This window comes from Myotis daubentonii, chromosome 3 (assembly GCF_963259705.1).
Source record: "Myotis daubentonii chromosome 3, mMyoDau2.1, whole genome shotgun sequence".
In the NCBI taxonomy this organism is placed as follows: domain Eukaryota; kingdom Metazoa; phylum Chordata; class Mammalia; order Chiroptera; family Vespertilionidae; genus Myotis; species Myotis daubentonii.
Genome location: NC_081842.1, coordinates 118,731,306 through 118,746,227, shown reverse-complemented (window position 1 = coordinate 118,746,227; position 14,922 = coordinate 118,731,306). Strand labels below are relative to the sequence as shown.

Below are 14,922 nucleotides of genomic sequence, written 5' to 3'. Positions count from 1 at the left end.
ATTAATTATTATTTTAAAGTCTTTGCCTATTAACTCCAATAACTGGATCACCTGTAGGTATGTTCATATTGTATGGAGTTTTTTTCTCTTCATATTTAGTCATATGATTCTTTTTTATTTTTATTGATTTTAGAAAGAGAAGGGAGGGAGACAGAAAAAGAGAGAAACATTGAGTTGTTTTTCCACTTATTTATTGGTTGATTCTTGTATGTGTTCTGATGGGAGATAAAACCCACAACCATAGAGTATCAGGACAACACTCTACCCAACCAGGAGCTATGATTCTGTCTGGTAATGTGCTTATGAATTCTGTATAGAATGACAGAAAATTACAATTTTTATACATATATCTTTTTCAATAAGGGCTGATCCTTTTCTCTGCTAGGTCCTTAAAATGGGGACTGATCACCTTAATCTGATCAGGAACTGAGATGAGTCCAGGAGAGTTTTCAGTTTGAAGAGGGTTCTATCTACCTCTAATTCACCTCCTCCTCGAGTACAACCCTGCTGCTTTCAACAGGAGCCTGGGATGTTCACTGGGATTCTCTCCCCCAATGAGTCCTGAACATTAATCCTTGCCTCCTCAGCCTGGTAAGACTTAATGGGAAATTTTTTTATTATTATTATCATTATTACTACTACTACTACTACTACTAAAACAAATTTATTTATACCCAATGCTATCATAAAGTGCTATGTAAGCTAGTCACAGAAACAACTGACTTTTATATTAGCAATTTTCCAAAGCATGTATCACTCATCATGCCAGAAGCTAGCAAACCATGGCACGTGGACCAAATATGACCACTGCCTGTTTTTATTAGGACACATCCACGCTCATTGACTTGCTTACTGCCTATAACTACTTTTGCAGAGTTGAGTCATTATGATAAAGACCATATGGCCCACAAAATACAAAATATTTACTATGTGGTCTTTTAACAGAAAATATTTGCTGACTCTTGTTATATGCTAAATAAAGCAACCATAAAAAGTATGCTGGCCAGGAAAGTGTGGGTCAGTGGTTGAGCATCAACCGATACACCAGTTCGATTCCCAGTCAGGACACATGGCCGAGTTGCAGGCTCAAAGCCCAGCATGGGGCGTGCAGGAGGCAGCCAATCGATGTTGATGTTTCTTTCTCATAGATGTTGCTATCTCTCTCTCCCTCTTCCTTCTTCTCTCTCTAAAATCAATAAAAACATTGGGGAAAAAAAGCATTCTGCCACTTCATACAAAATGTTTCTCCCAACTTCCCAAATTCAAAGTGTCAATTTTGACACATTGCCATAGTCCAATTATCAATAGGTTCAGTCACTTACTAATACACATAGCCACTCCAATCACCACACACTCATGCAAGCACATGTAAAATTATTAAGGATTATCTTCTATATAATAAAAGCCTAAGCAACCATTACGGAAGAACGACCAGAGCAACCGGTCACTACGATGTGCACTGACCACCAGGGGACAGACGCTCAAGGCAGGAGATGACCCCTGGTGGTCAGTGTGCTCCCACACAGGGAGCACCACTCAGCCAGAAGCCAGGCTGACAGCTGGCAAGCGCAGCAGCAGTGGTAGGAGCCTCTCCCGCCTCAATGGCAGCGCTAAGGAGCAGTAAGTTGAGTGGTAAGGAGCGAGGGGTCCCGGAATGCGAGAGGGCGCAGGGTGAGCTGAGGCACCCTCCTCCCAGTGGATGAATTTCATGCATCGGGCCTCTAGTCCAGTGGTCAGCAAACTGCGGCTCACGAGCCACATGCGGCTCTTTGGCCCCTTGAGTGAGGCTCTTCCACAAAATACCACGTGCGGGCACGCACGTACACTGCGATTGAAACTTCATGGCCCATGCACAGAAGTTGGTATTTTGTGGAAGAGCCACACTCAAGGGGCCAAAGAGCCACATATGGTTCGCAAGCTGCAGTTTGCCGACCACTGCTCTAGTCTATACTAATAAAAGGGTAATATGCTAATTAGACCGGACGTCCTTCCGGACAAAGCCACAGTGGCGGGGGCCAAGGCAGAGGCGGTTAGGGGCGACCAGGCCGGCAGGGGAGGGCAGTTAGAGGTGGTCAGGCCGGCAGCAGAGGGCAGTTAGGAGCGATCAGGCCAGTAGGGGGGAGCAGTTAGGGGTGATCAGGTCGGCAGGCAGAGGCAGTTAGGTGCTACCCACAGGCAGGCAGGTGAGCGGTTAGAAGCCAGCGGTCCCGGATTGCTAGAGGGATGTCCGACTGCCGGTTTAGGTCTGATCCTGGCAGTCGGACATCCACCGAGGGGTCCCGAATTGGAGAGGGTGCAGGCCAAGCTGAGGGACCCCCCTCCCATGCACGAATTTCATGCATTGGGCCTCTAGTATAAATATAAACCTAGAGATAGGAATGGGCAACAATGTACTTATGCTAGCAAAAAAAAGAAGTCCTTATCTTTTTTGAGTGCTAGACTGAGATTGTGATGGGAAAAGTGATCTCTCCAGGGATACAGCAAACTCCCACACAACAGTAAGTCAAGGTCATATTCCAATTGTGGGAGTCCACAAATGAACTCAGGGAAGCCAAAGAACTAGATAAAGTGAAAAATAGGGTACCTAATTATCACTGCAAAGGAAAAATGTTATAACAAGCAGTTCAAGACTCATTGGGGGAATCAAGAATAAAAACAGAGAGCTCTGGCCAGGTGGATTAGTTGGTTGGACTATCGTCCCATGCACCAAAAGGTTGTGGGTTCAATTCCTGGTCAGGACACATACCTAGATTACAGGTTTGATTTCCTGTCAGGGAGCATACAGATGCAACTGATCTATGTTTCTCTCTCTCTCTTAAATCAATAATAATATATCCTTGGGGGAGGATTAAAATAAATAAATAAATAAATAAAAACAGAAAACCACAGCCAGCTAAGGAATCCCAGCAGGCAAATTAACTCTGAGACTCTGAACTTAGTTACATTTTAGAATCCATAAATTTTTCCAGCCCATTGCTTTAATTGTTAAAGTGACTGAGTTTACCCCATTCTGCTCATCCACTTCTCCTTCCCACAAATACATTCTTCTGCCCATCTTCAATGTATACCTCCACTTTCACATTTTCGGTCAAAAACTGACAAAGTGAAGTTGAAAAAAGAAAAAAAGAAACCCAATACAATGCAAAAAACTATTTGTTATGCAACTTTAGTATAATCAGGTACTACTTTAAATTATACCACTTATCTACACTAATAAAAGACAAAGATGCTAACTGACCATACCTTTGCTATGCCCAAGCCACGCCCACCAGCCAATCAGAGCAACTATATGCAAATTAACCCAACCAAGATGGCGGCCGGCAGCCACGGAGCTGGAGCAAGCAGGAGGCTTGGTTGCCCAGGCGATGGAGGAAGCCAAGCTTCCCGCCTGCCCTGGCCAGCTGTGGCCTCCACTAAAGGCAACAAAGTTTCAATTATAGAAGCTAAATAAATTCCAGATACTGAAAGGGCAAGGGCTACGCCCTCCATCTTACCCCAGATCCTCCATTTTTGGGCAGCAGCCTTAGCCATGTGCTTGGCAAGGAGCTTCTTCCCGGAAGCCCAAGCCTCTGCTAGCCACACCTAGGATTTCTTTAAACTAACCAATGATAATCAAGGGAAGTGCGCGCCATAGATACGACCACATCCTGTGTAACAAGACACCGACTTCTGCCTGGCCAATCAGCAGGGCCCATAGTCTGCTCTCCTCCCCTTACTCCAACCCCCCTTTAAAACCCCGCTCCCCACAGAGCTCACTCTCTCTCTTCCCCAGCCTCTGCGTCGGCGAGTGTGGGGGGAGCTTGAGCTAGCCCGAATAAAGACTCTATCTGCTTTTGCATCGGACTCAGCTGGCTCCCTGGTGGTCTTTTGGTGATCCTGAAATCTGGGCTTAATAATACATGCTTCCAGCCAGCCTCCACTGGGAGCTTGGGTGGCTGGGGGCCATGGCCAGCCTGCAAACAGCCATCAGCCCCTCACCCAGGCTGGCCAGGCACCCCAGCGGGGACCCCCACCTGATCAGGGACACCCTTCAGGGCAAACCAGCCGGCCCCCACCCATGCAACAGGCCTCTATCCTATATAATAAAAGGGTGATATGCAAATTGACCCTAACAGCAGAGCAACTGGGAATCACTGGTCACTATGACACACACTGACCATCAGAGGGCAGACGTTCAATGCAGTAGCTGCCCCCCTGGTGGTCAGTGTGCTCCCACAGGGGGAGCTCTGTTCAGCCACAAGCCGACGGCTGCCAGTACAGCGGTGGTGGTGGGAGCCTCTCCCGCCTCCTCAGCAGTGCTAAGGATGTCCGCTGCAGCTAGTCCTGCTCCCTGCTGGCAAGTGGACATCCCCGGGGGCTCCCAGGCTGCCAGAGGGATGTCTGACTGCCAGCTTAGGCCCAATCCCCCGGGGAGCAGGCCGAAGCCAACAGGTGGTCATCCCCCGAGGGGTCCCAGACTGCGAGAGGGCACAGGCCAGGCTGAGGGACCCTCCCAAGTGCACAAATTTCTGTGCACTGGGCCTCTAGTCTAATCTAATAAAAGAGAAACATGCAAATTGACCATACCTCTGCTACACCCACAAGCCACGCCCACCAGCCAATCAGGAGCAAATATGCAAATTTACCCAACTAAGATGGCGGTGGCCATGGAGCTTGAGCATTGCCCTTGGCAATGGAGGAAGCCAAGCTTCCCGCCTGCCCAGCTGGCCCTGAGATCCACTCAAGGCAACAAAGTTTCAATTCTAAAAGATAAATAAATCCCAGATACCTGCTTCCAGCCGCCGTGGCCTCCACTCAAGGAGGGGTTGAGAGCCTCGGTTGCCAGGGGAAACCCAGGCTTCCAGGACCTGGGCTCCGCTAAAGGCTACAAAGTTTCAATTATAGAAGTTAAATAAATCCCAGATACCTGCTTCTAGCCCGCGGACATGGCCAGCCTAAAAATGGCCATCAGCCCCTCACCCAGGCTGGTCAGGCAGCCCAGTAGGGCCCCCCACCCTAAAGAGGCTGTGGCCAGCCTGAACACAACCATCAGCACCTCACCCAGGCTGTCCAGGCACCCCAGTGGGGACCCTCACCCTGAAGGGGCTATGTCCACCCTGAAAACAGCCCTCTGCCCCTCACCCAGGCTGGCCAAACACCCATAGGGTGAGGGTTCCCACTGGGGGGCTTGACCAGCCTGCAAACAGCCATCAGCCCCTCACCCAGGCTGGCCAGGTACCCCAGTGGGAACCCCCACCCTGAAGGGTATGTGGCCAGCCTGCAAACAGCCCTCAGCCCAACACCCAAGCTGGCCAGTCACCCCAGCAGGACCCCACCACCCTGAAGGGGCTGTGGCCAGCCTGCAAACAGCCATCAGCCCCTCATCTAGGCTGGCCACACCCCCATGGGGTGAAGGTCCCCACTGGGGGGCTTGACCAGCCTGCAAACAGCCCTCAGACCCTCACCCAGACTAATCAGGCACCCCAGCGGGACCCCCACCCTGGTCCAGGACACCCTTCAGTGCAAACCAACTGGCCCCCACCTGTGCACCAGGCCTCTGTCTTATATAATAAAAGGGTAATGTGAAAATTGACCCTAACAGCAGAACCACTAGGAATGACTGGTCACTATGACACACACTAACCACCAGGGTCAGACACTAAATGCAGAAGCTACCCCTGGTGGTCAGTGTGCTCCCACAGGGGGAGCTCTGCTCAGCCACAAGCCAGGCTGATGGCTACCAGCACAGTGTTTGTGGTGGGAGCCTCTCCCGCCTCCTCAGCAGCGCTAAGGATGTCCGACTGCAGCTTAGGCATGCTCCCCGCTGGCAAGTGGACATCCCCCGAGGGCTCCCGGGCTGCCGGAGGGATGTCTGACTGCCAACTTAGGCTCGATCCCCTGGGGAGCGGGCCTAAGCCAGCAAGTGGACATCCTCCGAGGGGTCCCATACTGCAAGAGAGCACAGGCTGGGCTGAGGGACGCCCCTCCGAGTGCACAAATTTTTGTTCATCAGGCCTCTAGTATAAATAAATAATTACAGTGCAATATGATACCAGTCTACTAATATACTCACAAGAGTATGAACAATGAATGTAAAGGCTTCCTTCTAGTACAGTGCCTAGTATATTAATAGATACCCACAAAATAAATATTAAATAAGCACCTAAGAGCAGTTAAAAGTCCCCAGGTTATTGGGGTTTTTCCTTTGGCTTGTTTTTAAATATAGTACTTGCTTTTATATTTTTAAAGATTTCAACTTGCCAAACTTCTCAGCTGGTTGCCAGAACAGATGATGAGAAAGCAAAAGCTTAAGAATATTTTATATTAGAAGTATTTTGTAATAAAGCTACAAGCAAAGTTAATCAAACATTTCTCTAGCCAGATGTTCTAAGATTGACTTATAATTTGTTAAATATAAACCATATAGTACCAAGAATGTCTTATAATCTAATATATATTAAAATGGATCTTACCTGTTTTTTTAAGTTATCATTCAATTCTTTCAAAGCATCAAAAGAAGACCTTAGCCTCTTGCTTTCTTTGTTTTTATCCTTGAGAACCTCAGTTAAGTGTGCAACTTCTGCATCATGTTGCTAGGAGGGAAAAATATTTTATTTAAAAATTAGGTAATGATTCCTTGTCACTAACAGTGCTAAACATAAATTAAAAATTAGAACTCCCTGAATCAAAAGAACTTTAATCAGCATGTTTAAGCAGACATGACTAATGTTGCAAATAATTTATAAAAACTGTATAGTCATCAAAATGCTAACCAAGCATTAAACGCAATTGTGAAATACCTATTAAAACATACTAAGCTGCAATAAAGCTTCTGCTCAGAAAAATCCACCACAGAAACTCAATGGAATTATTTCTATTTGACATTGCAGAATGGTAAAACAAAGAAAGATTTCAGATCCTTCCAAAGAGACTAATTAGTTTTTCATAGCTTTAAAGATTGAAATTTAACATTTAAGTTAACCTTAAGAAGCAGAAGAAATAGTCCATAGACAGAAAATAATTTCTTATTCTCATAAAGTGGCTACAATTGTTTTACATCTCAAAAAATTAACATATATAATAAAATGTATCTGATGCTTTGACTCTCCTTAATCAGTTTTATAAATGATTCAAATCAATTTCCCCTCAAATTACATTTAGATGAGATAGCATGTTTTCAATTTAAAGTATGAATACTTATTGTTTCTTTCACCCCTTACTCTGTATTCCTAATGTATTTGAAAAAGCAAGTTTACAAAGGAAAAAAAGTGAGTTTCCTTCTTTCAAGTAATCATATAGGCACCATTAAAATATAGCAAGTATCTTTATACTTAAAGCAGCAGACAAATCTAAGGAGAAAACAAAACACAAAAATAAAAGTAGGATGAGAGCTCTGAGATTACAAGCATTCCTTCTTGTGAAACCATGTTTAAAAATTCAATCATCTGCAAAAATTAGGTAATAATTTTATTATTACATTAAATGATTCCTTAAATAACTTAGGATATAATCACAAATACACTTTTTTATACAATGTATTCCTGGGATGACGGTTGTTTCAATATTTGCAAATCAATTAATGTAATACATGAGATAAACAAAATGAAGGACAAAAATCATATGATCATATCAACAGATACAGAAAAAGCATTTGACAAACTCCAACATCCATTTATGATTAAAAACTCTCAGCAATGTGGGAATAGAGAACACATACTTCAACATGATAAAGGCCATATATGACATACTACAGTTAATATCCTACTCAACAGGGATAAACTTAAAACATTTCCCTTAAGATCAATAACAAGACAGGGATATCCACTTTCCCTAGTCTTATTCAACATAGTACTGGAAATCCTAGCCATAGTGATCAGACAAGAAGAAGAAATCAAAAGCATTCAAATTGGAAAGGAGGAAGTAAAGCTCTTTATTCCCAGATGACATGATATTGTACATAGAAAACCCTAAGTATTCCACCAAAAAACTACTAGAACTGATAAATGAATTCAGTAAAGTAGCAGGTTACAAAATAAACTTTCAGAAAGTTACATTTTCATTCACCAATAATAAACTCTCAGAGAGGGAAACTAAGAAAACCATACCATTTACAATTGCATCAAAAAAAAAAAAGTAAAATTCCATACTACCCTGGCCTGTGGAAGAGAGTATTTCATGAAATGTCTCAACCCTGTGCTGAGGTTTTAGACTTAGAAACAAACACCTCTGTACAGACAGATTTGTGGAGAGTGAGAATCAAGGCTAAGGTGTGTATTTTCTCTTATATGAATGGGAGAGAAAGAAGATGACTCAGGAAGCCACTGTAACAGTTCTTAGAAGCTGGGTCCACTCAATGGCATATACACTACTCCTTACTGCAGGGCAATGTTCGACCTGGATCCAGTTGCAAAGTTTATTTGGAAAGTTGAAGGCCTCTCTTAGTTCTACTGGATTTGCAATGAGCCCTCTATGGCCTTCTGCTTTGAGTGGTGTTTCCCTTTTATCAGAGGGCGGCACTGTATAAATTACTATTTTTCTCACAGCATATTCACTTGGATTGCATTATTAATAAAGGAAGGAGAGGCTGCATATTGGGCAGAAGTCACCATTCAAGGATAAAGTGGGCTTCCTATATACTTCTAAACTGCTTTAATAGAAGTATTCAAATCTCTTGAATAGTGAGCTGGAAAGGCTACAGGAGAAAAGGGGTTTCTGTTTTCATTAGAAAACTTTATGATTAAGGAAACCTTTAAAAACTGATCTCATGAATTTTGGTGCTCATGTGGCTTTAGTTGTTTGTTGCTTTCCTTAATGAATGAGACTCATTACTATTCAGCAGTAAAAAAAAAAAAAGTATCTCTTACCCTTTGAGACAGCATGGAGGGACCTGGAGTATATAACACTAAGTGAAATAAGTCAGTCAGAGAAAGACAAGTATCACATGATCTCACTTATATGTGGAATCTAAGTAACAAAATAATCTGATGAACCAAGTGGATCCAGAGACATAAAAGCATGGAACAGAGTGCAGAATCTCGGAGGGAAGGTAGGGGAGGGTGGGTGGGAGGGAGGTAATCAACCAAGGACCTTGTATGCATATATGCATGGCCAATGGGGCGGTGAGGGCCTGGGGAGGGGGGGAGGGGCGGGCTGATGGGGGTCAATGCGGGGGGAGGGGAAGAATCAGAAAAATATGACTAAGTGTCAAGAAAAATACCAACCCTTAGATGATCCACATATTGAATTTTTAACTGTGTTTCATGAAGTAACTGTAAATAAATGCAAAGGGAAAGACAGAAATTCTCATGAGAAAAATTTAAAAGTTTTCAAAAGAACATAACGGAATTTCAGAACTTTATCATACCAGAATTAAAAAATTTATTAGTTGAGCTCAATAGTGATAGAAATGAAAGAAGAAACAGTGAATTTAAAGACAGCTAAACAGACATAAAATCTGAAGAAGACAGAAGAAAAAAAAATGAGGAAAAGGGAACTGAGCTTCAGAAATCTGTGGAGTAATCTATCTATACTAATAAAAGGATAATATGCTAATTAGACAGGATAGACTGGACGTCTTCCGGATGTCCTTCTGGACAAAGCTGCAGTAGCTGCAAGGGCCGAGGAGGGCTGGCGGCAGGCAGTGGCAGCAGCAGTGGGGTGATGGGGCGGCTCCATCCCCTGATCAGCCCGGTCACCTCCCACAGATGCCAGACTGCGGCTTAGGCCTGCTTCCCCTGGGGAGCGGGCCTAAGCCATCAGTAGGACATCTCCTGAGGGCTTCCAGAATGTGAGAGGGGTCAGGCCAGCCTGAGGGACCACCCCCGGTGCATGAATATTTGTGCATAGTCTATAATAATAAAAGGTTAAAATGCTAATTAGACCAGATGTCTTCCAAATATCATTCCGACATCCTTCCGATGAAGCCGGGGCCTGAGGGAAGCCAGCCTGGCTCCCGGGTGCCTGCAGGGGGCCCAGGGAAGCCAGCACAGGTCCTGGGTGCCTGTGGGCGGCCCAGAGGAAGACAGCCGGAGTCCCGGGTGCTGCGGGTGGCCCAGGGAAGGCAGCCCCGGAGAAGCCAGCCTGGGTCCCAAGAGAATCTAAAAATCAAATGAATTAAAAATCTGATGAACCAAATAAACTGGTGAATAGAATAGAATCAGGGGCATGGAAAGGGAGTGGACTGACATATTTCGGGTGGAAAGGGGTGTGGGGTTCGGGAAGAGACTGGAAAACAATCGTACACCTATGGATGAGGACAGTGTATGTGTGGCGGGGGGAGTAAAGGCAGAGGGTGGGGTCAGAACCAGGTGGAGGGGAGCTATGGGGGGGGGGGGAGAGAAGAGGAACAACTGCAATAATCTGCACAATAAAGATTTAATTAAAGATAATAATAAAATAAAATAAAATGCCAAAGGCTAAAGATAAAGAGAGAATCTTAAAAGTAGAAAATGAAAAGCAGTTAGTTTCAAGGGAGTGCCCATGTGACTGTCAGCTGATTTCTCATCAGAAACTTTGCAGGCTAGAAGGGAGTGGTGAGAAATATTCAAAGTGATGAATAGCAAGGACCTACATCCAAGATTATTCTACCCAGCAAAGCTTTCATTTACAATTGAAGGTCAGAGAAACAGCTTCCCAGACAATAAAAAGCTAAAGGAGTTCATCACCACCAAACCAGTAAGACATGGGAGAAGGAGGATGAAGAGGAAGAAGGGGAGGAGGAGGACGGAAGGAAAAGGGATAAAAATTATGAATAATAAAATGGCAACAAATACATATCTATCAACAATTGAATCTAAAAAATCAAAATAAATGAACAAGAAATCTAATGAACAAAATAAACTGGTGAATAAAATAAAATCAGAGGCATAGAACAGACTGATGAATCTCAGATGGAAGGAAGGAGGGGGGCAGGAAGAGATTAACCAAATATCTTACCTATGGACATAGACAGTAGGGAGGTAAAGGCCTGGGGCAAGTTGGGAACCCAGTGGAGGGGGGCAATGGGAAGAAAATAGGGGACATCTGTAATAATGTCAACAATAAAATGTTTTTTAAAAGCATAGGAAGATACAGCATAATTGACTTGCTGCTAAAAAAGCAAAGATATAGAAAAAGCATGTAATGATTCTATTTACATGACATTTTCAGAAAAGCAGGGACAAAAAAAAGATCAGTTGTTTTCAAGGATTGAGACTGGGGGAATAGGGATAACTACAAAGCAGCATAAGGAAACTTGGAATGCTGAAATTATTATCTTGATTATGGTGGTGATTATAAGACTTTTAAAACAGAATTTTACGCTATATGTTATACATACAGGAACGTATCTCTGGATATGAAATAAAGAAGGCTACAATATAACCTATATAACATCCTTGACATAAACATTTAATCTGAAATAATCATTAGGAAACAATAGGCAAATCCAGAATAAGACATACTCTATAACAGCAGTCGCCAACCAGTGGTCCACTGGTGATCCCCGGACCACTGGTGACCCGTGAGGTCCAAAAGGTTGGCGACCACTGGTTTAAGGAAATCTTTGGAGCAGCTGTGGCCAACCAGTGGTCTGCAGACCACTGGTGGTCCGTGAGATCTGAAAGGTTGGTGACCGCTGCTCTAGAAGAATATTGGCCTGGCCCTGATCGGTTTGGCTCAGTGGATAGAGCGTCGGCCTGCGGACTCAAGGGTCCCAGGTTCGATACCAGTCAAGGGCATGTACCTTGGTTGTGGGCACATACCCAGTGGGAAGTGTGCAAGAGGCAGCTGATCGATATCTCTCTCTCATCGATGTTTCTAACTCTCTATCCATCTCCCTTCCTCTCTGTGAAAGATCAATAAAATGTATTTAAAAAAAAAAAAAAGAATACTGGCCTGAAGCCTTCAAAGAAAAGTCTCTCAAAAAACAAAAATAGTAGAGTTGACTGCTCTAGATTAGAAGAAAGCACCAAGATATTAAGATGAAACATAATGCATGAATTATGACCAGTTTCTTGATCCAAATATATAACAAAAGAAGCAATAAAAGACATTTTGAAAAACAAGTGGGAAAGTGAGTGTGAATTGTACATTAAATTAAATTACTTAATTAGTATTAATTTCCTAATATGATAATAGTATAGAGAATATACTTATTGTTACGGAATACATACTTCTAAAAATAAGTACTATCTATAATACTAAGGACATTTTTAGGGGTGCTGTGTCATGATTTTTGCAAGTTACTAATAAACCATCCAGAGAGAAAAAATGTGTGTGTGTGAAAGTGGTTGGGAAGAAAAAATAAAGCCTCTGTGGCAAATGCTAATAACTAGTGGATCTAAATTAAGAGGAAAAAGAGAAACTCTAAAATCAAATGCTACAGTTACCTCCTTCATAATCTGAAATCTCGTAAGAACTTCTTCTTCCACACCTTTGATTTTGCTCAAGGCAGTTTCATGTCTGAACAGCAGTTCTTCTCTTTCAACTAAAAAATGTTCTCGCTTCTGAAGTTCTTCAGCAAATTCCTGTTGTGCTGCAGTTTCACACTGAATCAAAACGTAAGATTTAAAAATGTGTTTTAAAAAGTACATTCACAAATTCTATAAATTATATTTACAAAAATTACAGAATAATCAAATGGTACCAAGCAAAATCTGGATTACGGTAATAATTAGACTAGTACAGCAGCAAGTAAACTTGCACAGAAATTTTAATTTGCTATAAAATGACATGATACTATAGTGAGATACTACTATGGAAACTCAAAAGAATTTGGGGTAGGAAACCAAGATGCCGGCATAGGTAAACACCGGAAATTGGTACCTCGAACAACCACTTCAAAAATACAACTAAAAGACAAAACAGACATCATCCAGAACCACAGGAAGGCTGGCTGAGTGGAAATTCTACAATTAGAAGGAAAGAGAAAAGCACTGACACTCAGAGGAGGTGCGGAAGTAAAGTGCAGAGGTACGGAGGTGCACGCCGAAAGGGCTGGCGGATGAGGACGCGGTTGTCTTTTTCAATCAGGAGGGAGTCTCAAGCTCCTGACTGCTCTGAACTCCACTTCCAGGCGAGTCTCTGTAGACCCAGATTCATACAGGGAGAAACTGGACTGTCTGGCATCATGCAGAACTCGAGGGCGGCTTTCTCTCAAAGGTGCTTGCAATGATTACCGGGACACTGAGACGAGGGCACTCTTAGGGTAGGACTGGGGAGCAGCCATAGTTACTTGCTCCGCCCTGTTGATCTGCTGAGACCTCACCCCACCCAAGCTGTGCGCAGAGGCTTTTACATATGAAAGGCCTGGCCCTTTGCAAGCTGAAAATTACCTAATAAACTGCAGCTGGGTGAGAGAAAGCCAGAACATCCAAAAGAAGGCCCAAGGCCCCACAGCAGCTTGCACTGCTTCACAGCTAGGCCTCCTCTGGGCACCTCCAAACCTCAAGCTGGAAGAAGAATCTGCAGATCTCTCCATAGCTCCTGCTGGGTAGCCACAGGCACAGGCTAAATTAGCACCTCCTTAGAGATCCAAGAGCCAGTGTACCCAGTGGTCAGAGTGGGACCATCCAGATTACAATTCCTCAGATCCATAAGGGACATACTCAGGGGGCAGACTCTGTGAGCACCAAAGCCCCACTGAAGCAAGTCTTGCCCCAGAAGAGTGACCCCAGCTCAGAAGTACTCCCACTGCAGACACAGCTGATTCTACAGCCAATTGCCCTGGAGGTCAATTCCTCCCAGTGATATTTACAACAATCAAGGCTTAACTACAACAAGACTGTGCACAAAGCCCACAAAGGGGTGCACCAAGCGTGTCCACCTCAGGTAATTGGGGAGGCTGAGCCACTGGGCACTATAGGACACCTAACATAGAAAGCCACTCTATCAACACAGGGAAGCAGCCAAAATGCAGAGACAAAGAAACAGGTCACAAATGACAGAAATGGAGGAAAGCAAACTACTGGATATAGAGTTCAAAACCACACTTTTAAGGTTTTTGAAGAATTTTCTAGAAACCTCCGATAAATTTAGTGAGACCCTTGATAAATCTAGTGAGACTGTCGATAAATTTAGGGAGACCCTCAAGAAATCTAGTGAGACCCTCGAGGTTATGAAAAAGGACCAGCTAGAAATTAAGCATACACTGACTGAAATAAAGGATATTATGCAGAGTTCCAATAGCAGACTAGAGGATCGCAAGAATCAAGTCAAAGATTTGAAATACGAGGAAGCAAAAAACACCCAACCAGAAAAGCAAAAAGAAAAAAGAATCCAAAAATATGAAGATAGTGTAAGGAGCCTCTGGGACAACTTCAAGCGTACCAACATCCGAATTATAGGGGTGCCAGAAGAATAGAGAGAGCAAGATATTGAAAACCTATTTGAAGAAATGATGACAGAAAACTTCCCCTACCTGGTGAAAGAAATAGACTTACAAGTCCAGGAAGCGCAGAGAAGCCCAAACAAAAGGAATCCAAAGAGGACCACACCAAGACACATCATAATTAAAATGCCAAGAGCAAAAGACAAAGAGAGAATCTTAAAAGCAGCAAGAGAAAAACAGTTAGTTACTTACAAGGGAGTACCCATACGACTGTCAGCTGATTTCTCAACAGAAACTATGCCGGCCAGAAGGGAGTGGCAAGAAATATTCAAAGTGATGAATAGCAAGAACCTACAACCAAGATTACTTTACCCAACAAAGCTATCATTCAGAATTGAAGGTCAGATAAAGAGCTTCACAGATAAGAACAAGCTAAAGGAGTTCATCACCACCAAACCAGTATTATATGAAATGCTGAATGGTATTCTTTAAGAAGAGGAAGAAGAAGAAAAAGGTAAAGATACAAATTGTGAACAACAAATACACATCTATCAAGTGAATCTAAAAATCAAGTGAATAAATAATCTGATGAACAGAATAAACTGGTTAATATAACAGAATCAGGGGCACAGAAA

The 14,922-nt window shown here is 43.4% G+C and overlaps 1 protein-coding gene across 6 annotated transcripts in view; it reads right to left on the bottom strand.

The window, feature by feature from the left end:
• The window catches only part of CCDC138 (coiled-coil domain containing 138), a 201,566-nt gene that overhangs the window by 148,284 nt on the left and 38,360 nt on the right, over window positions 1-14,922 (bottom strand). For all 6 annotated transcript variants that reach the window (XM_059688358.1, XM_059688356.1, XM_059688357.1 and 3 more), the window contains exons 6-7: window positions 12,348-12,506; window positions 6,453-6,572 (exon numbers count right to left, since the gene is read on the bottom strand). In XM_059688358.1, coding sequence (XP_059544341.1) covers window positions 6,453-6,572; window positions 12,348-12,506 — 279 coding nt within the window. The remainder of the gene's footprint in view (window positions 1-6,452; window positions 6,573-12,347; window positions 12,507-14,922) is intronic.